We start from the raw sequence: 26,190 nt of genomic DNA, 5'->3' as shown, positions 1-26,190 counted from the left end.
TAATCTCTACCCATACAGCCTCATTTGAGAAGCCTTCTAGGATGTCCTCCCTCGTTACTGAAGTAATGCAGTCATTGACTAATAGTACAATACCTCCTCCCTTTTACTCCCTCCTATGTCTCGCCTGAAAATTCTGTACCCTAGGATACTGAGTTGCCAGTCCTGCCATTCTTCAACCATGTGTCATTGATGGCAACTATAATGTAAACCCCTGTGTTGCTTAAAGCTTTGAGTTCATCTACTTTGCTAGTTATACTCCTTGCATTAAAATAGATGCAATTTGGGTTTGAATTCACTTGATGTTCACTTACTCACTTCTGCCTAGTGAATTTACTATTTCTCCCCTGTGCACTTGTACCTCTCCATCTGAACAACTCCTCTGAGGCCCCTTCCCTCGCCAACTCAGTTTAAACCTTCCCCAATAGTACTAGCAAACTTCCCAGCAAGGATGTTGGTCCCACTCTGTTTAAGGTGCAACCTGTCCCACTTGTACAGGTCCCACCTTCCCCAGAAACAGTCCCAATGATCCAGGAACCTAAATCCCGTCCTCCTGTACCATTCCTTCAGCCATGCATTCATCTGGAAAGAGAAACCAGTTAACATTTCATGTGAAAGACCCTTCATTAGCATTTGTCTTGCTGGTGTTGCTTGAGGCACAGATATTGAGAGGGATATTGAGGAGAGCTTTCCTGCTTCTCTTCAAAATAGTGTTGTGGGATCTTGGGATGTATTCTCTTTCCTAGTAATGGGACAGAGAACACATCTCATTGAGGGAGGTGACAGGCAAAACATAGGAGAAAGGAATAGAGTCCTTGCAGGAATGACTTGGGAAGAAGTATAATCCAGGTTGTTGTGGGCTTTGATAGGATTATTTGGCTGAGATTCTCTAGGTTGCGGTCAGAGTAGGAAGCACAACGATTGAGTTAGTGGAAAAAGAAGTTAAGACAAGAATGTGAATTTACATAGAACTTACAGCACAGAAACATCCATGTTGACTCAGTGGGGCCCCTGATCCATGGTTATGCTCCACACAAGCCCTTGGCCACCCTTAAATCACTTTGCCCAATGCACTTCTGTTCCTTTCTTGCATGCATTTATCTTTCTTCTTAAGTACATTTGTGCTATATATATCAACTATTCCATGTGAGAGTAGGTTCCACATTCCCATTCCATGCAGAAAAAAGAAATTTCCTCATTGGATTTACTACCTCGTTATGACCTTGCACCTTATTGTCTGCCTGCACTGCACTTTCTCTGTAACCGTAACACTTTATTCTGCATTCTGTTATTGTTTTATCTTGTACTACCACAATGCACTGTGTAATAAATTGATCGGTATGAATGGTGCGCAAAACAAGTTTTTCACTGTAGCTCAGTACATGTGACAATAATAAACCAATTTACCAATTATTAATACATGTACATCCCCACAAATTGAAGCATCTTCTGTATATCAGATGCTGGCAAATGCCTTCTAAGTTTTAAAGACCTTTTAAATTACCTGTTGCTCTTCTGTAGAGAAAAACACACCAGATTTTCCTCACAGTCAAAACCTTTCAGTTCTGGAGACACAAGGGGCTGCAGATGCTGGAATCTGGAGCAAAAAACTGGCTGCTGGAGGAATTCAGCGGGTCGAGCAGCATCTGTAGAGGGAAATGGACGGTTGATGTTTGGGTCGAGACCCTCCATCTGGAAGAGTAGAGGGGAGATAGCCTGTATAAAGAGGTGAGGGGGAGGGATGGAGCAAGAGCTGGCAGGAGAGGTGGTTCCAGGTGAGGAGGGGTGATAGGCAGATGGAGGAGGAGAAGTGGAAATAGCGACAAAGCTGGGAGCAACAAAGGGCTGCAGGTGATGGAATCTGACAGGAGAGGAAGATGGAGCATGGAACCAAATAATGGAGGCGGCGTGGGCAGATGGGACAAGTGGGGGGAAGGAACCCAGTGGGAGGGGTGTGTGAGTGATGGGCACATGGAGTGGGTGGGGATGGGGAAAGACACTGGGTGATGGGGGTGGGAAGTGGGGGGGGTGTACGAGGACCTGGGTAGATCAGAAGGAGAGGAAAAGGGGCAAAGGGGGAGCGAGTTACCCCAAAACTGGAGAATTCAGTTCCGGGCTTGCTTAGAATTACAACAGAGTTGAACCCATCCAGTAAAAACACAAATAGTTGGGATCTTTTCAAATCAGCACCACAACAGTTTTTATCTAGAGAAGGTGAAAAGAAAAATTTGTTCAAAGTAAGAATATGGATAGGGGACAGGATAGCTAGCTACTTAAGGAAACAATGAAGGACTGCAGACCACTCTGAGGAGGGATGCAGATATTGAGAGTGAACAGGAGATACTTAGGGACTGAAAATAGGATGCTAGTTACTCTGTAACTCGTAGGTTAGTCGGCACGAGTCGAATAGAACTTACTTTAGGATAAGGCTGAAACAATGTCTATTGGTTCAGATTTTTTTTAGAAAGTGGGTAGGAGTGAGTTGTGCAGACTTGTGGATTTATAGATTAGAGGCTGTTGTGAACGATTTCAAGTGCAGATTAGATCTGTTGTGGCCAGAGAAAGGATGGCTCGGTACTCAGTAATGTGCAAGATGGGAGTTGGCACTCAGCCTGAGTGTGGTTGAGATGCTTTTATGATACAGCAGCTTTCAGTGGGTTTGATAATGTCTGGAGTGGACCTAAGGGAGTAGAGGACTGAGAGTTCATTGGAAGATTGAGTGAATGAGTGGGTGAGTGATGAGTGAGTGAGGGAAGTGGGAAAACTAATGAAGCTGATGTCACCCTGGTGTTTTTCAGTAAAAAGGTTTTTCCTTATTTACAGCAATTATTCAGCAATTACTTCCAGCAATTAATCTGCATTATAGCAGAAAAAGACATACTACTTTACAGGCTGTAATACTGTTATCTTTATAGTATAACATAATTTACTCATGATCACTACCATAGTAGATTGCTGGTTTGTATAAATAATTGTACAATTATACAATATTACTGGGTCATCCTATTTTCAGGATGATGAAATAGGACTTGTTTAATTGACAGTGACAATGTACTTTTCTACCTCAGTATAAAATGTAATGCAAGAGCAATTTCTCAGATGCTAATGTTTCTTATTGCTTAATTGCCCATAAAGTGGTAATGTTAACACGAGCTATAGCTTTGGCTGATATCATCTAAAATATTTATGATAACCTAGTTCAGGGGCCCAAACTGCAGCGCCCGAGCTGTTTGCAGCCTCTGGACCTCAGGCATCACACCTTTCTTAAACTTTATGCAGCACAGTAACAGGCCCTTCCGGCTCAACGAACCCGCGCCGCCCAATTACACCCATGTTAATCTACCCGTTCCTCTGTTCGTGCTTTTGTCACTCCCTTTCTGGTTTGTTCTATTTGAAGTTTGTGGGCATGGAGATTTTGGAAAGGGCTGTTATTAGTGCTTGGCGGAGAAAGCCTAATTCACATTACCAAGATCTGTTAATATATGTAGCTGGAGACACTTGCTGATGAAAGCTGAATGTTCATTTAATTGTTACGTGTGTCCCACAGAGCCAGAAAACCTGGATGAATTGCTGAATGCATCCACTGGAATGATACTAGGTCTTGGTTTGAACCCAGATTCGGGCTGGGTTAGCCGACTTCATTCTTTTTTTCAGTAGGGATCTTGCAGTGTCATGCCTGTCTAGAGAAAGGATTGATAAATCTAGTTTAGTCTCCTGACAATTAATGATAATCCCTGCCATGCATTATGAATGTGTTGATGCTGATGAAAACGGGATTAGTTTGATGGATGGTACTGGTTTTAAAACAAAGGATTAGCCTGCACCACCAATGATTAGAGACTCCTCTGCCTAAGGTATATCTGTGGATGTATCTACAATATCAAGATTTTAACAAAGATGTCAATGAAAAACAGATTATTTTGAGCAGCACATTACATCAAAAATTGGGATCTGCTAATACTGCAGGAGAGGGTTACTTGGATTCACAACCATGCCTTTGTTTTTTCCTGTTCTGCTGATATTTATTTTATAGAAATTAACTTGATTTGGTCAACGTGCAAGAGCCAGGATTCATTAAGTGGTGCCCTGAAACTGAACCAATGCTTAATTGTGTTTGGTGGTGCTGGCAAGCAATGTTGATTTGCTAAGGAGACACACATCACACAAAATTGTCCATCCAGTATTAGGATTTAGCAGAATTATTCATAGATCTGAGAATTATCTTGCCATATGGTACCTTTCGTTGTCAGCCAGTAATATTCTAATCAGAGCAATGTCTCCCTACTGTTTAAGCTCAGCTGGCAGTATTACATAATGGAAAGTTCCATCTCATTTTTATATTTTAATGTCTGTTTTATAGTGCTCTGTTTTAGAATATGTTTTTAAAGTCGTTCATTGTCCTTGTACGTATTTCTATTTAACCTTAAAGTCAACTTGCAGAATGTAATTTCTTCAATATTTCTCCCATTCATCAGCGTTTTAACCATACCCACCTCCCAAACAGTATGAGAAAGTTATAGTGTCGTACAAAACAGAAATGGGCCCTTTGGCCCTTCGTGGCCATACTGACTTTTTGCCCATTAACACTAATCCCATTTGTCTGCATTAGGACCGTGTCCTTCTACACCTTGCCTATTTAGGAACCTGTCTAAATACCTCTTAAATCTAGTGATTGTACCTGATTCAACCACTTGCTCTGTCAGTGCGTTCCAGATGTCGACCACTTTACACCTCAGATCCCCTTTAAAATTCCTTCCTCTCACCCTAAACCTATACCCTCTTGCTTTTGATACACCTACTATGGGAAAAAGAATTTGACTATCAACCCTAGCTATGTCTCTCATAATCTATATCCTTATATCAAGTCACCCCTCAGCCTCCTTCGCTCCAGGGAAAACATGTCCAGCATATCCAAACTCTCCCCATAACTGAATTCCTCCAGTCCAAGCAAAATCCCGGTGAATCTCCTCTACACTCTCCTACACAATCACGTCCTTCCTACAGTGGGCAACCAGAACTGCGCACAGTACTTCAAGAGTGGCCTAACCAGCGTTTAATAAAGTTGCAACATAACATTCCCAACTCTTAACGTGCGCCAAGAGTTATTGCACTTTCTCACACACAAAGGTGTTTAAATTTCTTTTCACACAAATTAAAATGACAATGTCATGGAATTATCTTATAGGTACATTCTCCCCCACTTCCCAATGTAAAAGGTCAGATGAAAACATCTGATTAAAAAGATGTAGCATATCAGACCAGCACTGTATCCATTGGAGTTTGGAAGAGTGAGAGACAACTTGATTAAAATATATAAGATCCTGAGGGGTATTGACAGGTGGATTTGGAGAGGTTGTTTCCTCTTGTGGAAGAATTAGGCATAACTGTTTAAAAATAAGGGACTGTCCATTTAAAACCGATGTGAAGTGAAATCTTTTTGCTCAGAGGTTCATGGCTGTTTGGAACTCTCTTCTTCAGAGGGCTGTGGAAGCAGAGTCTATGGATATTTTTAAGGCAGAGGTTGATGAAATCTTGACAAACTGGGGGAGTGAAAGTTTACCGGGAACAGATGGGAATGCAGAGTTCAAGTTACAGTCAGATCAGCCATGGTCTAATGGAAACACACAGCAGACTTGAAGGGCTGAGTGCCCTACTTGCCATCACATGTCAGTGAGTGAACCTCCAGGGGACATCATTGGATGGTAATCAGAGGCATGATTGTTAGGGGTGCTAAAGGGAGCGAGGGGGCTGAGGCTCATTGCAGCTTCCCTAGCTGAATTCAAGCAACTCAGTACTGATGATTTCTGGTATTTAAGGCTAAATAAAGTTTTTATAAAAATGCTTGAAACAAAAACTTGTATGTCACTTGTACAGTTTTACACGGCTATGAGAATTAGTTAAATTTTACACTGCTAATACACTGCTAATGGACATAATGTGGGTAAATGGGATTAGTGTAGGTAGGTAGCATGGCCATGATGGGCCGCAAGTCCTCTTTCTGTACTGCACGACTCTGATTCTATGGCTAATATGAAATTTACTGGAAGATGATAAAACATCTGCCTTTGCATTGTGTACAGTTTTGGCTGTATTCACATCAGAGTTATTTATTGACTAGGTACAATAATGCTGACTAACTTTGGCTAAACTTATGTGAAAGGAGGTGCATGTTATTCTTGAAGTGAATTAACTGCATTTGTTCTTGAGCTATTAAACCATTCAGCAAAGTCAATGTACTCTTTAAGCTCAATGAAAGAGGTGTTGAGCTACCGGCCAGAGTGTATTCTCTTTTCCAGGAAAGAGGTGGGAGAAGGGAAATCCATGAGGTATGTAACATGGTTATTCTGGTTGGGAAAACAATCTTAAATTGACGAAGAGCAGTCTTAGGGCTGTTTTCTTGAGGCTTTTCAACAAAAGCATAACTATCTACAAAGAGTCCATTGCACTAATTAAAATAAAGACAAAGAAAATTAACCTTTGTCTCCTGGCCAACTTTCATCCCTCAGTCAACATCACTGAAGTATTATCTGATCATTCAGCCTCGTGCTGTGTGCAGGTTATTTGCCAAATTTTCATGGATTGCATAGTAGAAAGAGTATGAAATGATGTGGGTTGTTCCCAGGGTCAGGGAAAAAGATAGAAAATATCCATATGGATTAAAGCACTGAGGAGCTACAATCTGGTATTGTCTTTTCTGGAAAAACATGTAGACGTGGAAAGAATGAAATGTCTTTGGATGCCAATTGCCCAAATAGATGTACACAACAGCCACGGATTCGAAAGGCATTGTACCAAATAAGTACAGGAGGAATATTACACTGCTGCCTGGGTTAATACTGCAGAGCAGCGTATGGAGCTAATTACAGTGATGTATTGGTGAGATTGTCTAGAGCTCTTCATTGCATACCCTGTCTCATTAGCAATGCCTTCAAAAAGGCAAGAAGATCATTAATTTCTTTATGTATGTTGAAAGATATATTTCAAACTTGAAGTCATGAAATGATGTGATTTGTTTTTTTTTGCACAGTAATCATGTTTATCATAACTGAGCTGATTTGCATTCCAAAGTGGCAGTGTTTTGGCAACAGTTCAGCTTGAAGGGGTGGATATTTCTAAGTATGTTTTGCTTTGTTCAGTGTTTTGCCACAAAGTCTGAACTTGACCATAAATTTTGGTTTAGCTTCTGCATCTACTTTACAAAGTGCTCTCCACCATTAAAAAAAATACATAAGTGTGGTTTACATGAAGACTTCCATTTTGTCATTAAAGTGGAACGTTTTTCATGCTTTATGTGATTGAAGAATAAATTCTCTGCTGGCAAAAGCAGTGGTGTGGCTGAATAGCAGACAGATTTTACTTTAACAGGAAGCTGGATAAGCACATGAGGGAGAAGGGAGCAGAAGGATATGCTGGTAGGGCCAGATGAATTAGAGTAGGAGGGAGTTTGTGTGAAGAAATACTGGCATAGATCTGTTGGACTGAATGGCTGTGAATTCTGAAATGTACTATTCCATCTTTGTTAACTTACTCAGCTTTTATCTTTGAGTGGTTAAAAACACCCTAGAGTGAATCCATTATAAAGAAATTTGAGTATAAACTTTTTTTATCCATAAAGTGCTTACAATGTGAATATCATTTAAAGTGAAGCTAGCTAAAGGTATAGAAGGGTGCGGTCCTTAATGCAGGCAAATGTAGATTAACGTAGATGGCCAAATAGGTCAGCATAGACGTGGTGGGCTGAAGGGCCCATTTCCATGCTGTAAGACTCCATGACTATGATTCTATAAACATGAGAGGGATAAAGGAAGAGAAAGTTTTCTGATTTGGTGTAATGGAGCAAGGAAAGGGGGTTCGTGTGTTCATTGTGATGTCTGAGCCTGTTTGGAGGAATCATCTATTCAATCCCACATGGGTTTGATCACAAATTTCATCCTTTGTCAGTGACAAATTTTGCTTGATCATTTATCCTGCAAAACACCTTGGAACATTTTACTGCATTAGTGCTCTGTAAATGTTTGACAGTCCGTTTAATCAAAGCTGATCTCCACAAGGTTCACTGGGTTATGAAGTGACTCAGTTATCCAATCATAGACCACACATTGTCTCACAGGGGTATTTGCAGACATAGTTAACCTCTCCCTGCTTTAATCTGAGGTTCCCACCTGACCACTATCATCCCAGTACCTAAGAAATACAATGTAACATGCCTTAATGACTACCAACTAGTGGCTCTGACATCCGCTATCATGAAGTGCTTTGAGAGGCTGGTCATGGCACGCATCAACTCCAGCCTCCTGGAAAACCTCAACCCACTGCCATTCACCTACCGCCGAAACAGGTCTACAGTGGATGCCATCTCCCTGGCCCTACACTCACCTCTGGAGCATCTGGACAGTAAAGACACCTATGTTAGACTATTGATTATTGACCACAGCTCTGCCTTCAATACTATAGTTCCAAGCAAACTCATCACCAAGCTCCGAGACCTGGGACTCAACACCTCCCTCTGCAACTGGATCCTTGACTTTCTGACCAACAGACCGCAATCAGTGAGGATAGGCAGCAACACCTCCGGCACGATTGTTCTCAACACTGGTGCACCTCAAGGCTGCATCCTCAGCCCTCTACTCTACTCCCTATACACTCATGACTGTGTGGCCAGATTCTGCTCTAACTCCATCTACAAGTTTGCAGATGATACCACCATAGTCAGCTGTATTTCAAATAATGATAATAATGTACGTGAAGGAGATAGCGAGCTTAGTGACATGGTGTCATGACACAACCTTTCCCTCAATGTCAGCAAAACAAAAGAGCTGGTCATTGACTTCGGGAAAGGGGGTGGTGTACATGCACCTGTCTACATCAATGGTACTGAGGTCGAGAGGTTGAGAGCTTCAAGTTCCTATGAGTGAACATCATCAATAGCCTGTCCTGGTCCAACCACAGATGCCACGCCCAAGAAAGCTCACCAACACCTCTGCTTCCTCAGGAGGCTAAAGAAATTTGGCATGTCCCCTTTGACACTCACCAACTTTTATCGACGCACCATATCTGGATGCATCACGGCTTGGTACGGCAACTGCTCTGCCTGGGACCGCAAGAAACCGCAGAGTTGTGGATACAGCCCAGCGCATCACAGAAACCAGCCTCGCCTCCCATTGACCTCTCGCTGCCTTGGTGAAGCAGCCAGCATAATCAAAGACCCCACCCACCCAGGTCATTCTCTCTTCTCCCCTCTCCCATCAGGCAGAAGATACAGGAGCCCGAGGGCACATACCACCAGGCTCATGGACAGCTTCTGTCCCACTGTGATAAGACTACTGAATGGTTCCCTTATACGATGAGATGAACTCTTGACCTCTCAATCTACCTTGTTATGACCTTGCACCTTATTGTCTACCTGCACTGTGCTTCCCTGTAGCTGTGACACTTTACTCTGTATTCTGTTATTGTTTTTACCCTGTACAACCTCAATGCACTGTGTAATGAATTGATCTGTACAAACGGTATGCAAGACAAGTTTTTCACTGTACCTCGGTACAGGTGGCAATAATAAACCAATACCAATACCAGGTAAGCTATCTGCAGGCCTGGTTTTATTCCCCCTTTTCTTTCTACGCATTCACTTTTCACTTTGAGGAGATGGCATTTTTCTTCTGCATTCCAGTTTGTAACCACCCTCTGAGTGAAAAAAAATTCTTGGACCCTCTCTTCGGAATCAGAATCAGATTTATTATCACTGACGTATGATGTGAAATTTGTTGTTTTGCAACAGCAGTATAATGCAAAGACATAAAAGTCTATAAATTACAAAAATAAGTAAGTACTGCAAAAAAAAAGGAATAACGAGGTAGTGTTCATGGGTTTATCAATCGTTCAGAAATCTGACAGCGAAGGGTTGTGCCTGTGATGGAGCTGGCTAAGTCTCTAACCTTCTGCAGCCTCTTGTGATCCTGTGCATTGGAAGCTCCATACCAGATTGTGATGCAACCAGTTAGAATGCTCTCCACCGTACATCTATAGAAATTTTTAAGAGACTTCGGTGACATACCAAATCTCCTTGAACTCCTAATGAAGTAGAGCCACTGGCGTGCCTTCTTCGTGGTTGCATCAATGTGTTGGGCCCAAGATAGATCCTCTGAGGTGCTGACACCCAGGAACTTGAAGCTGCTCACCCTTTCCACCGCTGACCCCTCAGTGAGAACCGGTGTGTGTTCTCCCGACTTCCCCTTCCTGAAGTCCACAATCAGTTCCTTGGTCTTGCTGACGTTGAATGCGAGGTTGTTGTTGTGACACCACTCAATCAGCTGATCTGTCTCACTCCTGTATGCCTCCTCATCATCATCTGAGATTCCGCCAACAACAGTGGTGTCATCAGTGAATTTATAGATGGCGTTTGAGCTGTGTCTAGCCACACAGTCATGAGTGTAGAGAGATTAGAGCAGTGGGCTAAGCGCGCATCCTTGAGGTGTGCCTGTGGTGATAGGTTAGAAAAGGAGGTTATTGAAGTCGAGGATTTAGTTGCAGAGGTAGGTATAGAGGCCCAGGTTTTGAAGCTTGGTGATTAGTACTGAGGGAATGATGATGTTGAATGCCGACCTGTAATCGATAAACAGCAGCTTGACGTATGTCTTGCGGTTGTCTAGATGGTCCAAAGCAAAGTGGAGAGTCAGTGAGGTTGCGTCTGCTGTAGACTTGCTCACCTTAAACCTATTCCCTCTCCATTTTAGGGTAATGTTTATCACTATCCACCCAATCTATGCCCCTCATAATTTTTATACCTCTGACAGGTTCTCCCTCAGCCTCTACTCCAAGGAAAACAAACCCATTCTAATCAGTCTCACTCCCTCTCTCCTCATAACTGAAATGTTCCATCCCAGGCAACAATCTAGTATGAATCCTCTGCACCTTCTCCCGTGCAATCACATCCTTCCTACAATATGGCAACCAGAAATACACACAGTACTCCAGTTGTGGCCTAACCGAAGCCTTATAAGGTCCTGCCTTAACCATTCATATTCTGTACCCTGACTAATCAAGACCAGCATTCCATATGGCTTCTTACTACTTTATGTACCTGCACTGCCACCTTTAGGGACGTTTGGAAGTATACCAAGTGCCTCTTTGGATGTGCACCAAGGTCCTGTTTTGCATGTACTCCCTAAGGCCCTACAATTTATGATGTATGTCCTATCGCTGTTAGACCTCTGAAAGTGTGTTATTTCAAACTTATCAGGATTAAATTCCATTCACCGTTGCTCCACCCAATTTATCAGCTGAGCAATATTGTTCTTGTAACCAAAGACCATCCTCTTGACTATCCTCCGAACCAGCCTTTGTAGCAAGTCTTTGTTGTCAAGGTATAATTCAGGTAATGTTGTGTTATGTTTAATATTACGATATCCTTTTTTATCTTGTTTTATCTAACAAAATCTGAACAGAGAAAGGATTATTCTGCCTGAGGAACAACTAAATGTTAAAAATAGTCAATTTGTCCACCTACTTATTGCACAATTTATAATGTACTATGAGCAGCAGCCTCTGGCGTGATACTGTGGCCATCCGAATTTTCCTCAGAAGATTGAGGAAATTCACCATGTCCCCGAGGACTCTTACCAATTTTTATAGATACACCATAGACAGCATCCTATCCGGATGGTTCACAGCCTGGTACGGCAACTGCTCTGTCCAAGATCAACTCTTGCAAAGAGTTGGTATTGGTATTGGTTTATTATTGTCACTTGTACCGAGGTACAGTGAAAAACTTGTCTTACAAACCGATCGTACAGGTCAATTCATTACACAGTGCAGTTACATTGAGTTAGTACAGTGTGCATTGATGTAGTACAGGTAAAAACAATAACAGTACAGAGTAAAGTGTCACAGCTACAGAGAAAGTGCAGTGCAATAAGGTGCAAGGTCACAACAAGGTAGATCATGAGGTCATAGTCCATCTCATTGTATAAGGGAACCGTTCAATAGTCTTATCACAGTGGGGTAGAAGCTGTCCTTAAGTCTGGTGGTACATGCCCTCAGGCCCTTGTATCTTCCACCCGATTGAAGGGGAGAGAAGAGAGAATGTCCAGGGTGGGTGGGGTCTTTGATTATGCCCACAGCCCAATCTATTACACAAACCAGCCTCCCCTTTATTGACACTGTCTACACTTCCTGATGCTTCGGGAAAGCAGGTAAAATAATCAAGGACCCCTCCCACCCTGGTCATTCTCTCTTCTCCCCTTTCCCATCAGGCAGAAGCTTGAGAGCACAAGTCACCAGACTCGAGGACAGCCTTTATCCCACTGTTAGCAGACTCTTGAACAGACCTCTCACACCAGAAGATGGTCTTGAACTCTTGATCTCCCAATCTACCCCATTGTGCCCTTTGCACTTTATTTGTCTATCTGCACTGCACTTTCTCTGTAACTGCAACACTATATCCTGCATTCTGTTTTCTTCTTATTAGCTCAGTGTAGTTAGGTACGGCAAGATCTGTCTGGAAGGCATGCAACAAAGCTTTTCACTGATGAAAAGCACGATGACGCTGGAGGAACTCAGCAGGCCAGGCAGCATCCGTGGAGAAAAGCAGGCAGTCAATGTTTCGGGTCAGGACCCTTCTTCAGGACTGAAGATAAGAAAAGGGGAAGCCCAATATATAGGAAGGAAAAGCAGAGCAGTGATAGGTGGACAAAAGAGGGGAGGCGGGGTGGGCACAAGGTGGGCAGTAAGAGATAGTGATAGGTGATAGTAGATAGTGATCGCCTGCTTTTCTCCACGGATGCTGCCTGGCCTGCTGAGTTCCTCCAGCATCGTAGTGTTTTTCATCCAGATTCCAGCTTCTGCAGTCCTTTGTTTCTCAAGCATTTCACTTGAGTCCTGAGAGGGGTCTCGACCCAAAATGTTGACTGTTTATTTCCCTCCATAGATGCTGCCTGACCTGCTGAGTTCCTCCAGCACTTTGTGTGTGTTGCTCCAGATACCAGCATCTGCAGTCTCTCTTGTGTCCCAGTATCTCGGTACATGTGACAATAATAAACAAATCCAATCCAATTTTCTTTACCTGTAATCTATGGAATATCTTCTTATTTTCTGAAATTTTAGTTTCTGATTAATGGCCAGATGGAAACTAACATATTTTTGCATTTTATCAAAGCAGGAAAGAACAAATACTGTATACTCATGGACAGAGCCACTCATTCAACCTTTCATGACATTGAAAGGGTTAAATGAGCAATGTTATGCAATCTCCAGTCAGTCAGGGTGTTATTTGCAGATGCACGTAAAGAAGACAATTTAGTAAGTTTGTGAGAAAATTGCAGTAGTTATATCATTAATGCCAAACTTTTGTTCATCACTGCAACCAGAGATGACCCTGTTCCATACCGGCCTAGCTAGTGAATAGCCGGTGAGTGTTACTGCTGTTCTCAATCAGGGATCATTGTGCTTAGTGTACAAACTGATGGCTTCATACTGGAAATTTAAATGCCTTTTATGTCTATATACTCAACCGGCTCAAAGACAGAATCACCTTCAGCCACGATAATTTGTTACTACTTTAACGCATGCCTGTGAATACCATAAATGGTCTGGATTTAAGGATTTATTAATATTCATTTGAGAGATGCTAGTGTCACTGTCAGGACCAGTATTTATTGAATACTAATTGCCCTTGAGAAGTTGCTCCTAAATTTCCTTTTTGACTGCTGGAGTCTTTGTAATGAAGGTACTCTCTTACACTGAAATGAAAGCAGAAAATACGACAAATATCAATGTTTCAAGTCTGAGACTGTCTAACAGTTGTAGGGAGCTTCAGGATTTTGGCCCATTGACAATGAAGGAAAGGCAATACATTTCCAAGTCGGGTGGTGTATGTACCATGTTCCCATAGCCTGTGCCCTTCTAATTTATAGAGGTCCCAGGTTTGTGAGATGCTGCTGCGGTGCCTGAAGAAGGTGACATCCATCATAAGGACCCTCGCCATCTGGGACAGGCCCTCTTAGAACATAGAACACTACAGCACAGTACAGGCCCTTCGGGCCACAATGTTGTGCCGACATTTTATCCTGCTCTAAGATCTATCTAACCCTTCCCTCCCACATAGCCCCCTATTTTTCTATCATTCGTGTGTCTGTCTAAGAGTCTCTTAAATGTCCCTAATGTATCTGCCCCCACAACCTCTGCAGGCAGTGTGTTCCATGCACCCACCATTCTCTGTGTAAAAAACTTACCCCTGACATCCCCCTTATACCTTCCTCATCGGGGAGGAAGTACAGGAGCCTGAGGACCCACACTCAACGATTCAGGAACAGCTTCCTCCCCTCCGCCATCAGACTTATGAATGATCCATGCACCCATAAACTCTACCTCATTATTCTTTTGGTTTTTGCACTATTTATTTATTTTGTAATTTATAGTAATTTCATGTCCTTGCACTGTACTGCTGCCACAAAGCAACACATTTCACATTGTACGATAGTGATGATAAATCTGATTCTGAGGCCTTGGGGAGATGCTGCAGTGCACTCACTGACCACAGAAACCCAGCCTCTGACCTGCCCTTCTACACACAATATTTTTACATTGTACCCGTTAGTTTTTTAGGCCTTTGGTGATTTCCAGAATGTTACTAGTGGGTTATTTGTCAATGCCATTGCCCATTGAATGTCAGAGGGATGCAATTAGATTCCCTTGTTGGACGTGATCTTTGTCTGACACTGTGCAACATGAATGTTACTTGATATTTATCAGCCATACCTGAATATTAAGCAACACATGTCTGGACCAGTCCAGATGAAGGGTCTTGACCTGAAATATTGACTGTCCATTTCCTGTCATAGCTGCTGCCTGACCAGCTGAGTTCCTCCGGCACTTGGTGTGTTGCTCCAGAATCCAGCATCTGCAGCCTCTTGTGTCTCCATACCTGAATATTAACTTGAATGTTAATAGATAAGGATCTGGACTGCTTTATTATTTGACCAGTTGCAAATGGAATTAAGTATTGTGCAATCATCCAAACATCTTGCCTTCTGACATTATGAGGGATGGAAGATCATTGAAGGAGCAGCTTAGGATGATTCTGCATTAAAGAATTCATGTATTGGGCTGAGCTGTTAGAGACTGCAGATACTGGAATCTGGAGCAACAAACAAACTGCAGTCAGAATTCAGTGGGTTGAACAGCATCTGTGGGGGGTGGGGTGGAGGAATTGTCGACATCTCAGGTCAAAACCCTGCGTCCTTCCCCATCCCAGAGATGCTGGTCAACCCGCTGAGTTCCTCCAGGACGTTGTTTGTTGCTCCTGAGCTGAGATGATTGTCTTCCAACAAACACCACCGTCTTCCTTTGACTTTGGTGTGATTCCAGTCAATGGAGAACTTTGAGAACTTTCAGAGCTTTAGATACAGTACAGAAACAGGCCACCGAGACACACTGATCATCAAGCACCCATTTTGGTTTCCACTGATCCTGCTCTAACCCAATTTAGTCTTTCAACATTCCCGTCATACCCCCACGCCCTAGATTCTACCACTTATCTACACACTAAGGACAATTAACAGAGGCAAATTAACCCACCAACCCTCACATTTTTGGGATGTGGTAGGAAACTGGATTATCCGAAAGAAACCCACGTGGTCAAAGGAAGAGCATGCAGACTGTACACAGCACCGGAGGTCAGGATTGAACCGGGGTCTCCGAAGCTGTGAGGCAGCAGCTCTACTAGCTGTGCCATGTGAAAGACCCTCAAGTCCCATGGATTTCAGTTTTATCAGGGCTCCTTCATGCTGCAGTTGGTCACGTTGCCTTGATGCTCAGAGCACAGTCTAACCCTATGTCTGGAATTCAGCTCATTTTCGAGATTGTAATGAGATCCAAAGTTGAGTGGTTCAGATTCAACCTGAACTGTCTATCAGTAAACAGGTTATTGATTAGTGCTACTTAATAACACTGTTGCTGATTGAGTGGTCCAATGGGATAATAACTGGATTTACCCTTCTGTGGGGAGGTTGTGTCTTGCCAATTTTCCACACTGTAGGAAAGATTCCAATACTGAAGCTGTTCTGAAGCACCAGGGCAGGATATCAGGGCCCTTAGCCTCTGTTGTGTCCACAGGTCTCAACTATATCTTGATAGGTGGAGTGAATTGGATTGAGTAAAGACTACTTGTGTGTCGGTGGGTACCTGAGAAGGATGCTAAGGTGAATCAACCCCTTGGCACTTCTGCCTGAAGATGGCTTCACATGCATTAGCCTTGTTATTTGGTTTTCATGTGCTGGGCTGTGCTGTCATTGAGTTAAAAATCAACCTCCCCCTCTAGAGTTTTAGAGCTTTGTTCTTTGATCCCATGATTATGGGGGTCACTAGCATTAATTATATAGAACTTGCAGTACGAAAGCTGGCCATTGGTTCAATTTGTTTATGCCTTTTTTTATGCTCCTCAGAAGTCTCCGCCCAACCTACTGTAGCAGCAACTAAAATACTGCAGGTGCTAGGAATCTGAAATAGAAACAGAAAGTGCTGGAAATACTCATAAGGTCAGGCAGCACCGGTCAAGAAAGAAATACAATTAACATTTCAGGTCAGTGACCTTGCATCAGAACTGTGAACAGTTTGAAGTGAAACGGGTCTTCGATTGCAGAGTAAGTGGAGAGGGCAAAGAGAACGAGAGGAAAGGTGTGCAATTAGGTGGAGCCCAGGAGAAACTGAATGTCACAAATAGTGGAAGCACCAGATAAAAAAAGGAGTTGGGAATGGTATGTCTGGAGGAGGTGTAAGGAGGAGATGAAGGAATTCTGAAACAGTGGAAGAAGAGAGGGAAAGAAAAAAAACTGAATACTGGAAATAAGAGATAAAAAGCCTAGGACGGCTGATTATCTCAAATTGTTGATTCACTATTGAGATCTGAAGGCTGTCATGCATCTAATCTGAAGATGAGGTGCTGCGCCTCAAGATTTGGTGAACTTCCATAGAAACCATAGAACAATACAGCACAATACAGCACAATACCATGTTGTGGCCGACCTTAAACCACGCCTAACACTATCTAACCTCTTCCTCCCACATATCCCCCTATTTTAAATTCCTCCATATGCTTATCTAACAATCTTGAACTTGACCAACGTACCTGCCTCCACCACCGCCCCAGGCAGCACACTCCATGCACCAACCACTCTCTGGGTGAAAAAACTTCCCTCTGATATCTCCCTTGAACTTCCCACACCATTACTTTAAAGCCGTGCCATCTTGTATTGAGCATTGGTGCCCTGGGAAAGAGGCTGCTGGCTGTCTACTCTATCTATTCCTCTTAATATTTTGTACACCTCTATCATGTCCTCCCCTCATCCTCCTTCTCTCCAAAGAGTAAAGCCCTAGCTCTCTTAGTCTCTCCTTATAATCCATACGCTCCAATCCAGGCAGCATCCTGGTAAATCTGCTCTGCACCCTTTCCAACGCCTCCACATCCTTCCTATAATGAGGCGACCAGAACTGGACACAGTACTCCATTCGTTGGAACAATGTAGGGAGCCACTTCTGATGAAAGGTCATTTGACATAAAGCTCAGTTTCTCTCTCTCTCTCTCCATAAAAATTGCCTGATCTGCTGAGAATTCAAGCATTTTTAGTTTTATATATGATCCTTTCAGCGTAATTTTTTATAGGATGGAGTATTGAGATTGAAATTATGCCAAAGTGGAATTACTAGATCTCTGTTTAGTTTGCAAAAGGATGAAAAATTAATTTCCAGGAACAACTCCACTTCATGCAGTTAATTGCAAGTACTCAAAGTGAGATTTGGGGAAAAATGCAGGAATATGTCAAGTGGTCTCTCATTCCTTTGTAACAATTCAGAATATGTTACAAAACTATTCTAGAATGAAATATATTTTCGTACAGCTTCAATTAAAATCTACCCTTTCTTCTGGTGATTTAATTTTGCTTCATCTAACGTCATTCATCTGTGTTTAGGTACAGAGAGGTGTGAATAATTTGTTCCTTCATCAATTTGAGACATTGTTTAAAAATAACATTCTTCTTGTTTTTGGAGCCAGGTATTGAACACTAACATTCAGAACAGAAGTCCGAAGCCTGGTTCGGCATTCCAAGAACAAGAACTGGGATTTTTCCTCGAAACAGGACTTCAACGAGCACACGTCATTTATTTCAAAAATGGGTAAGATCTGGATTACTTTTTGGAGCTTTCTGTGTATTCATCCTTGGGGGTTACTTCAGCACCTTTTGAAAAGGGTGCAATAGAAATGCACATCTTCATTCATCCTTGAGCATATGTGGGAACTTTTCATGGAAGTTATCTCTGAGATCATTTTAGCTAGAGGTTGCAGGCTCCAGTTAGAGCTTGCAAGTGATAGCCTGTAGCCTGACAGATCCAAGATTGATGTGCATGTGCAGGCCTGTCACTGGTTACTTGGAATTCGTAACAGTCCCTCAAAGACCTGGTAATTTTCATTGCTAGAGACTCTGAGTCAAACCCAGAGAGGTCCCAGGTAATGCCAATGGAGGGAGCAGTGTTTAAATGCATGGGATAACATGGGCTGTGCATGGGAAATGGGAGGCTTTGCGTGCATGAGTCCTTGCATGTAATGTAAAGTGCATTTGCAATGTGTGTTTCTGAAAGTGGATCTGAACATCTTCAGTTGAATTACAGTCAGGCAAAATGATCGAAAGGTTGCTGAATGGATGTTTGCTAGGAAGAAAAAAATATAGATAAAGGATTTAAAAGGAACAGCTTCAGGGTTCTAGAGAAGGAGAATCTTTCAATTATTGTGAAAATGTGCAACTGATATAACCTGAACGTCAAGCTATGTTTATACATTTAAGGGCAATGATTCTGATGTGCTTTGTAGTTTGTTCAGTAATAGTCTTCTTGTATATGCATTTCTAAAGTAATCATCCTTTACCAGGATGCTGCCTGCATTAGAGGGTATCAGCTATAAGGAGAGGTTGGATTGTTTTCTCTGGAGCGTCAGAGGCTGAGGGGAGACCTGATAGAAGTTTATAAAATTTTGAGAGGCAAAGATAGAGTAGACAGCCAGAATCTTTTTCCCAGGATAGAAATGTCGAATACTAGAGGGCATAGCTTTAAGGTCGGGGGGGGGGGGGGGGTGGGAGGTTAAAGGAGGTGTGCAGGGTAAGTTTTTTGCACAGAGAGTGGTAGGTGCCCGGAACACGCTGCCTGGGGCAGTGGTGGAGGGAGGTACGATAGAGGCGTTCAAGAGGCTTTTAAATTAGGCACATGAATATGCTGGGAATGGAGGGATATGGATCATGTGCAGGTAGAAGGGATTAGTTTAATTTGGCATCATGCTCAGCACAGACATCGTGGGCTGAAGAGCCTGTTCTTGTGCTGTGCTGTCCTATATTCTATGTTAATCAGTTTCAAATTGATCACAGCTTTAAAAGTAGGACAAAGCTTATTTAGGCATGAAATGAGGAAGCACATTTTGACTTGAGGAATCGTGGTAGTTTAGAGCTCCCTCCAGGAGGGCGTGGATGCTGAGCATAATTGATATTTTCAGGACTGTGACAATTTTTTGAGAGAGTATTGAGGGGCCGAGAGTAAAAGCAGGTAAATAAGTACATGGGTAAATGAGTACAGATCAACAATGATCTAAGTATGTGCAGTTCTGGTCACCTAACTCTTGGAAGTATATCAGTAAGATTGAAAGAGTGCAGAGGAGATTTACTAGAATGTTGCCGGGTCTTCAGGGGTTGAGTTACAGGGAAAGATTGAACAGGTAGGACTTTATTCCTTGGCGCGTAGAAGAATGAGGGGAGATTTGATAGAGGTTTACAAAGTTATGAGGGGTATAGACAGAGTAAATGCGAGTAAGCTCTGTCCACCTAGATTAGGAGAGATAAGTACAAGAGGACATGGCTTTCAGGTGAAAGGGGAAAGGTTTAGGGGGAACATTAGGGGGAGCTTCTTCACTCAGAGAGTGGTGGGAGTGTGGAACGAGCTGCCATCTGACGTAAATGCGGGCTCACTCTTAAGTTTTAGGAATAAATTGGATAGATACACGGACAAGAGAGGTCTGGAGGGTTATGGACTGGGTGCAGGTCAATGGGAGTAGCAGAATAATGTTTCGGCACAGACTAGAAGGGCCGAATGGCCTCTTTTCTGTGCTGTAGTATTCTATGGTTCTAAGTAAATGACAACACTTCACTGGGTTGAATGGACACCTCCCATTGCAGTGTATTTTGGATAAATTCTGTAATCAATTCCCTCGTCAGAGGTAGAAAGGAAAAGTTGTATTTACTCAGCGCTTTGTGAGGGGAACATTTTTTCCTGAAAAAGTAATCTGAAGAACATGGAAAAAAATACATAAGATTTACTCTCGGTCCAAATAGGAACATAATATTCTCATCTTGTAAGTGAGTTTATATGGCAAGCTTCTGTCCCTGAAGTGGGTTCTGGCACCAACAGGCTTGTTCCTAATGGAGCCCCATGCTAATAAGCTGGATTGTTAACCTTGCGGCCTAACAGCTAGGAAAAGTTGATACATTTTCATTCCTTTTTTTACAAATCTTGCCTTCTTATTTCCATTTCAGTTTTCTGTCACTTTGTTCTTGCTTCATTACATTTTTTTTCCTTATTTTTGGACCAATTTCTTTTGAAATTCCCATCTTTTTTATCATTTTCTTTTCCAAAATACCTTGGTCTTCTGAAACACCAGTCAATATTTTTAATCTGATCACTTATTATACCCTCCACCTAAGACTGGCTGCCTTTTTAGCAGTCCCTTGGGATAAAGGATGGCTTGCTTCCACCCTAATTCTGTGGGTTCTGAGATGACTGATGAGGGAACTAGATGCTCTTCCATAGATGAGGCAAGTGGGTAGCTAGTTTCTGAGATGGTTCACTCCTTCTCAACCCCATCACAGATGCTCATTCTCTGCTTTGAGTAGTCATGGGCCAGGAACCAGTGGGAACAGTACATTTCTTGAAGGAGGCCTTGAGCACATCCTTGAATAACTTTCCTCTATCCATCTGGTCACCTCTTCCCATGAGAGGGCTCAGTAAAGACTGTTTAAGGAGTCTGGGGCTGAGCATCCAAACAACATGACTTGTCCAACATTGTTGACCAAGTGTAACTAGGGTCTCAATGTCGGACACAGTGGCCTGGGGGAGCACACTGACATTGGTTCACATCCTCTCAGTGGATTTGTAGAACTTTGCAGAGACAGCCTGATGGTGTCTTCAGTACTTTCTTTAAGTAGACCAGGCCTCAGAAGCACAGAGAAGGGCGGGGATCACTGCTGCCTGGTAGACCACAACTTTTCTGCCAGTTCTGAGGTCTTGATCTTCAAATGCCCTTTCCTCTATAGAGCACTAACTGGGCTGGCGCATTGAAAGCTCTGGTAAATTTCATGATTGATGTTTGCTTTGGCCAAGAAATGGCTCCCAAGATTGGGGCAGTGTGGTACAGTGAATCTAGGTTGGTAGAGGACCTTTGGCTTGCAGATATTGAGTATAGGATCCATCAGCCATGTGCTTCACTGAGCTTAGAGGCCAAGCACGTACAAACCCAAGTGTCATAGAACATAGAACAGTACAGCACAGGTACAGGCCCTTTAACCCACAGTGTCTATGCCAACCACGATGCCAATCGAAACTAAACCCATCTGCCTGCACATGGTCTATATCCCTCCAACCCCTGCCTGTTCATGTGCCTGTCTAAATGCCTCTTAAACATTACTGTCATATCTGCTTCGTCCGCTTCCCTGGCAGCACGTTCCAGGCACCCACCACTCTCTGTGTAAGAAAGACTTAACTGAGATTCATTGAACAACAACCACCAGAGCAAGCTGAGAATGAGATTGTTTTAAGATAAGTAGCCCTTCTTGCTGGATTGAAAACAGTTATTAAATAAAGGAAGAGATCTCAGCTACCTCGCTGGGTAAAGTTTAGGTGGAACCCTTTGGGTTCTGCAGTTGTTGTTATTGATAACTAACTAGAATAGTATGTAGTGTTTAGGTTGTTACAGTGATTAACTTGATGAAGATATTGTACCTATTTCTTATTTATTTGCTGTGTCATCCCACAGTTGCATTAGTCATTTGCGTCAAAGGGTCAAAGTAGACTGAGCTTTGTATTGGGATTGTTTGAACATATGGATTTGTCAAGCTCCATACTGGCTCCGCAAGCAATATTGTCCTGTTTCTCTTCTGTGTTAGAAAAACCAGGTAGATAGGTCTGGTAGATTCCAGAGTTAGACCTGATCGATCACAACTAGTTGTAAGGAGACACAAGAGAATGCAGATGCTGGGATCTTAGCAAAAAACAAGCTGCTGAAGGTACTCAGTGGGTCAGGCAGCATCTGTGGAGGCAAAGGGATAGTCGATGTTTCAGGCTGAGACCCTGCATCAGGACCAAAACTTCGACCATCCCTTTGCCTCCACAGATGCTGCCTGACCCATTGAGTTCCTTCAGCAGCTTGTTTTTTTACAACTCATTGTAAATCACACTTTAAATTCCAAGTTCTCAAATATGAGGGGGATGAGGTTAATGCTTGATTTGCCGAGTCAATATGATTATCTGAAGTTAATCAGCCATCCTTATAGAGATGAATGTTACATTAGTAGTAGTGTTGAAAATGGTACTGTGAGTTTGAAGAGCCACGGATTTGGTATCGCACCATGCTGAGTATTTCATTGCTGCCTTGCAGCTGATAGGTGTTGCCAGGAAGGGGTGATAACCATTATTATGAAGTGTAATCCTTGGGAATGTATTTGCAGAAAATAAAATAATTCCATTTTTATGGTGTTTTTCACTTCCTCAGCATTTTCCAGATCACTCTGCACAGAGAAGCTATTCTTGAAGTGCCTTCACTGTTAAAATGTGGGGCAACCCAGTGAGTTCCTTCAAACATATTGGCCAAATCATCTCTCTGTAGTGACGGGGAATAAACACTGGCCATTACAAAGTTTCTGTCAGATGATTCTGCATTACATGAATAAGAAAGGTTCAGAGGGATATGGGCCAAATGTGGTCAAATTGGACTTGCTTAGATGGGAATCTTGGTCGGCATGGGCCAGTTGGGCCGAAGGGCCTGTTTCCCTGCTGTATGACTCTACATTGGTGGAATACTGGGAGTGAGTTGTTCCCAATCCATTATGGCATCCATGAGCTTAGGAAACAGGGAAGAGAACTGGGCATTTTACCCTTATACAATATGTCAGTTATTTAAATCACCACGTAAATGTTTGAAAGACACAAATGAATTATCTGTGTGTTTCTGATAACTTTTATTTGTTTTTAATCAGCCTGGTCTCTGTGTAGTCACAACCTCACCCTCACACCATTCTGCAAAAGGTGTACCTAACTACAACATGAGAGGAAGGCCATCAAAGTGCCCACTGCTGGAGTCTGGAACTTTTAAAGATCTTTGGTGGAGTAGCAAAGGGTTTTCTGTTGCACTAATTACAAAGGAGTTCTCCCACTGACCCACCCAACATCATCCCTCAATCAAAGTCGCTGATTGCTACTTGTGGGACTAGGTTTTACACAAATAAATGTCACACTTTACTACGTTACAGCAGAGACCACGCCATTAACTGGGAAGCTTTTTTGAATATCTTTGAACTTGAGACAGGCAACCTATAAATGCAAGTCTTTTTCAGTGTTGAGCCATTCATATCAATTATTTGTGAAGGTCATTCAGAGATCATACAAAGACAGATGGTATGCATAGGCCGGACTAGAAATGGTTACCATTTTCTCTTCTTTGAAGAATATTTGTGAATCAGTTCAGGCAGCTTCTGTGGTCATTTTTTCACACCATCTTATAAATCAACCAAAGTTATTAAACCCAGTTGTGTAGCTTTCCTCAGTGGAGCTTGATTTTATTATCTCTTTGGTCCAGCAATAAAACCACTACAGTCCTACACCCAGCTCTGTCCAATTCTGCCGGCTTGCAAAGGTATTAAGAGCTTGGAAATGCCAGGAAACGTAAATCACTGCATCAGAAATAAAATCCCTAATCCCAGCTCATAGTGATCCCAATTGTGTGCAAGGGTTTCTGCTGATCCCTCTTCAAATGTGATTCTGTTTCACAATTTCAGATTACAATTGTATGGCTTACTTTAAAATTGTATTCTAGGTGCAACACCTGTAAAGGTAAATAGTATGTTTCAGTGTAGCCATTCTCTCTTCTCTCCTCTCCCATCGGGTAGAAGATAAGGAAGATAGGGCACGTACCACCAGACTTAAGGACAGCTTCTACCCCACTGTGATAAGACTATTGAACGGTTCCCTTATACAATGAGATGGACTATGACCTCACGATCTACCTTGTTGTGACCTTGCACTTTATTGCACTGCACTCTCTCTGTAGCTGTGACACTTTACTCTGTACTGTTACTGTTTTTACCTGTACTACATCGATGCACTTTGTACTAACTCAATGTAACTGCACTGTGTAATGAATTAACCTGTACGATCGGTTTGTAAGACAAGTTTTTCACTGTACCTCGGTACAAGTGACAATTATAAACCAATACTAATACTAATACCATTTAGGAAAGTTCCTTTATGTCAGTAAAGACTGCAATTTCATCACTGGAACCCTGTGCCTATTGCTTTGTTTAAAGTGTCATTAGCAGTTACACTTGAAATATTCTTTTAGAATAGTACAAGACAGCAATTAATAATGTGAGTGAAACTCCAATCAAGAAAATAGGTTTCTGTTAACCCTTCCCATTACAAGTGCACTCATAGAGTCTGACAGCACAGAAAGAGGCCCTCCTCCCCATCCTTCTTCCTGGTGAATACTTACGTGAAGTATTCATTCAGGCCACCACACATCTTCCCTGGCTCCACACAAGGACTTCCCTTTTGGTCCGTGAGGGGGTCTACTCTTTCCCTAGCTACTCTCTTGCTTGTAATATATTTATAAAGGGTTTTGGAATTCTCTTTAATCCTGTTGGCCGGGGCCATTTCATGTCCCCTTTTTTCCTCTTCTCTGCTTTCTTAAGATCTGCCCTATATCCCTCTATGAACCTCAAAGGACTCGCTTAATAAAAATTCCCTATACCTGACACACGCTTCCTTTTTCCTGATCAAATGCTCAATTTCCCTTGTTAACCAAGGTTCTCTAATCGTAGCATCTTCACTTCTCACCCTTTGAGGGATGTGCTGACTCTGAACTTTTACTATTTCACTTTCAAACACCTCCCACTTATTGGATGTTGTTTTCCCTCTGCTGGCAGCTGTTCCCGATCTACTTTTGCCAGGTCCTGTCTGCCCTCACCCAATTTAAGACCTAACTCTAGGTCCAACCTTAACCTTTTCCATGACTATCTTAAAGCCTACCGAATTGTGGTCACCGTTCGCAAAGGGTTCCTTCACAGACACTTCCTCCACTAGCACAGAGGGTGGTATGTATGTGGAACGAGCTGCCAGACAAAGTGGTTGAGGCAGGTACAATAACAACTTTCAAAAGACAGTTGGACAGGTACATGGAAAGGAAAATTTTAGACGGTTATGGGCCAAATGCTGGCAGATGAGACTAACTTGGATGGGGCATCTTGGTTGGCATGGACCAGTTGGGCCAAAGGGCCTGTTTCTGTGCTGTTGACTCTATCTAGGTCCCTTATATTCAGGCAATTCCAGTCAATCTAGTTGTATAAAGACGAAAGAATATTCCTTGTTTTATACTAACTCACATTTCAAAGTGTATTCCCTTCAATATTGAAGATGCTGACTCCTTGGTTTAGAAATGATCAAACTACTCATGTATGCCTCACCCACTATTGTGAGTCCTGGGGATGAACATCAACAGACCATTCATTTGTGCAACAACCTCTCAACGAGGCTCAACTGTCCCTCAGACACCTAACATCCAGCCCCACCATTTGAGGCTGATAAAGATTTATTTCATCATAATGCTGAACAAGGGTGTAGTTAGTGGAACACCACACACTTGGCTGCGTTTGTGGGGAGGAGCACTGATACCATCTCCCAACACCATGGAATCACAGTGTCACAACTTCTGTCAGCTTGCCAAGCAGTGCAGTCATATTATGTAACGCATCAGAAATATCAAATGGCATTAATGGAATATTAGAGTCATAGAGCCATTGCATTTAGATCTGTTCACCCCATTAACAGATCTAAATGCAATGGCTCTATGACTCTAATATTCCATTAAAGGAAGGATATGGAGGCTATGGAAAGGGT

At 42.5% G+C, this 26,190-nt stretch overlaps 1 protein-coding gene across 2 annotated transcripts in view; it reads left to right on the top strand.

Moving 5' to 3' along the window:
* ttc7b (tetratricopeptide repeat domain 7B) overlaps positions 1-26,190 on the top strand; it is a 374,815-nt gene that overhangs the window by 83,787 nt on the left and 264,838 nt on the right. The window contains exon 4 of one of the 2 annotated variants that reach the window (XM_052013468.1): positions 18,040-18,165. Coding sequence is in view for 1 of the 2 variants with exons in the window: in XM_052013458.1 (XP_051869418.1) it covers positions 18,044-18,165 (122 nt within the window). In the remaining variant the exon portion in view is untranslated. The remainder of the gene's footprint in view (positions 1-18,039; positions 18,166-26,190) is intronic. The other variant, XM_052013458.1, reaches the window with a different exon arrangement.

Source organism: Pristis pectinata, chromosome 1, assembly GCF_009764475.1.
Source record: "Pristis pectinata isolate sPriPec2 chromosome 1, sPriPec2.1.pri, whole genome shotgun sequence".
NCBI classification, from domain to species: domain Eukaryota; kingdom Metazoa; phylum Chordata; class Chondrichthyes; order Rhinopristiformes; family Pristidae; genus Pristis; species Pristis pectinata.
This window is presented reverse-complemented; position numbering and strand designations above follow the sequence as displayed.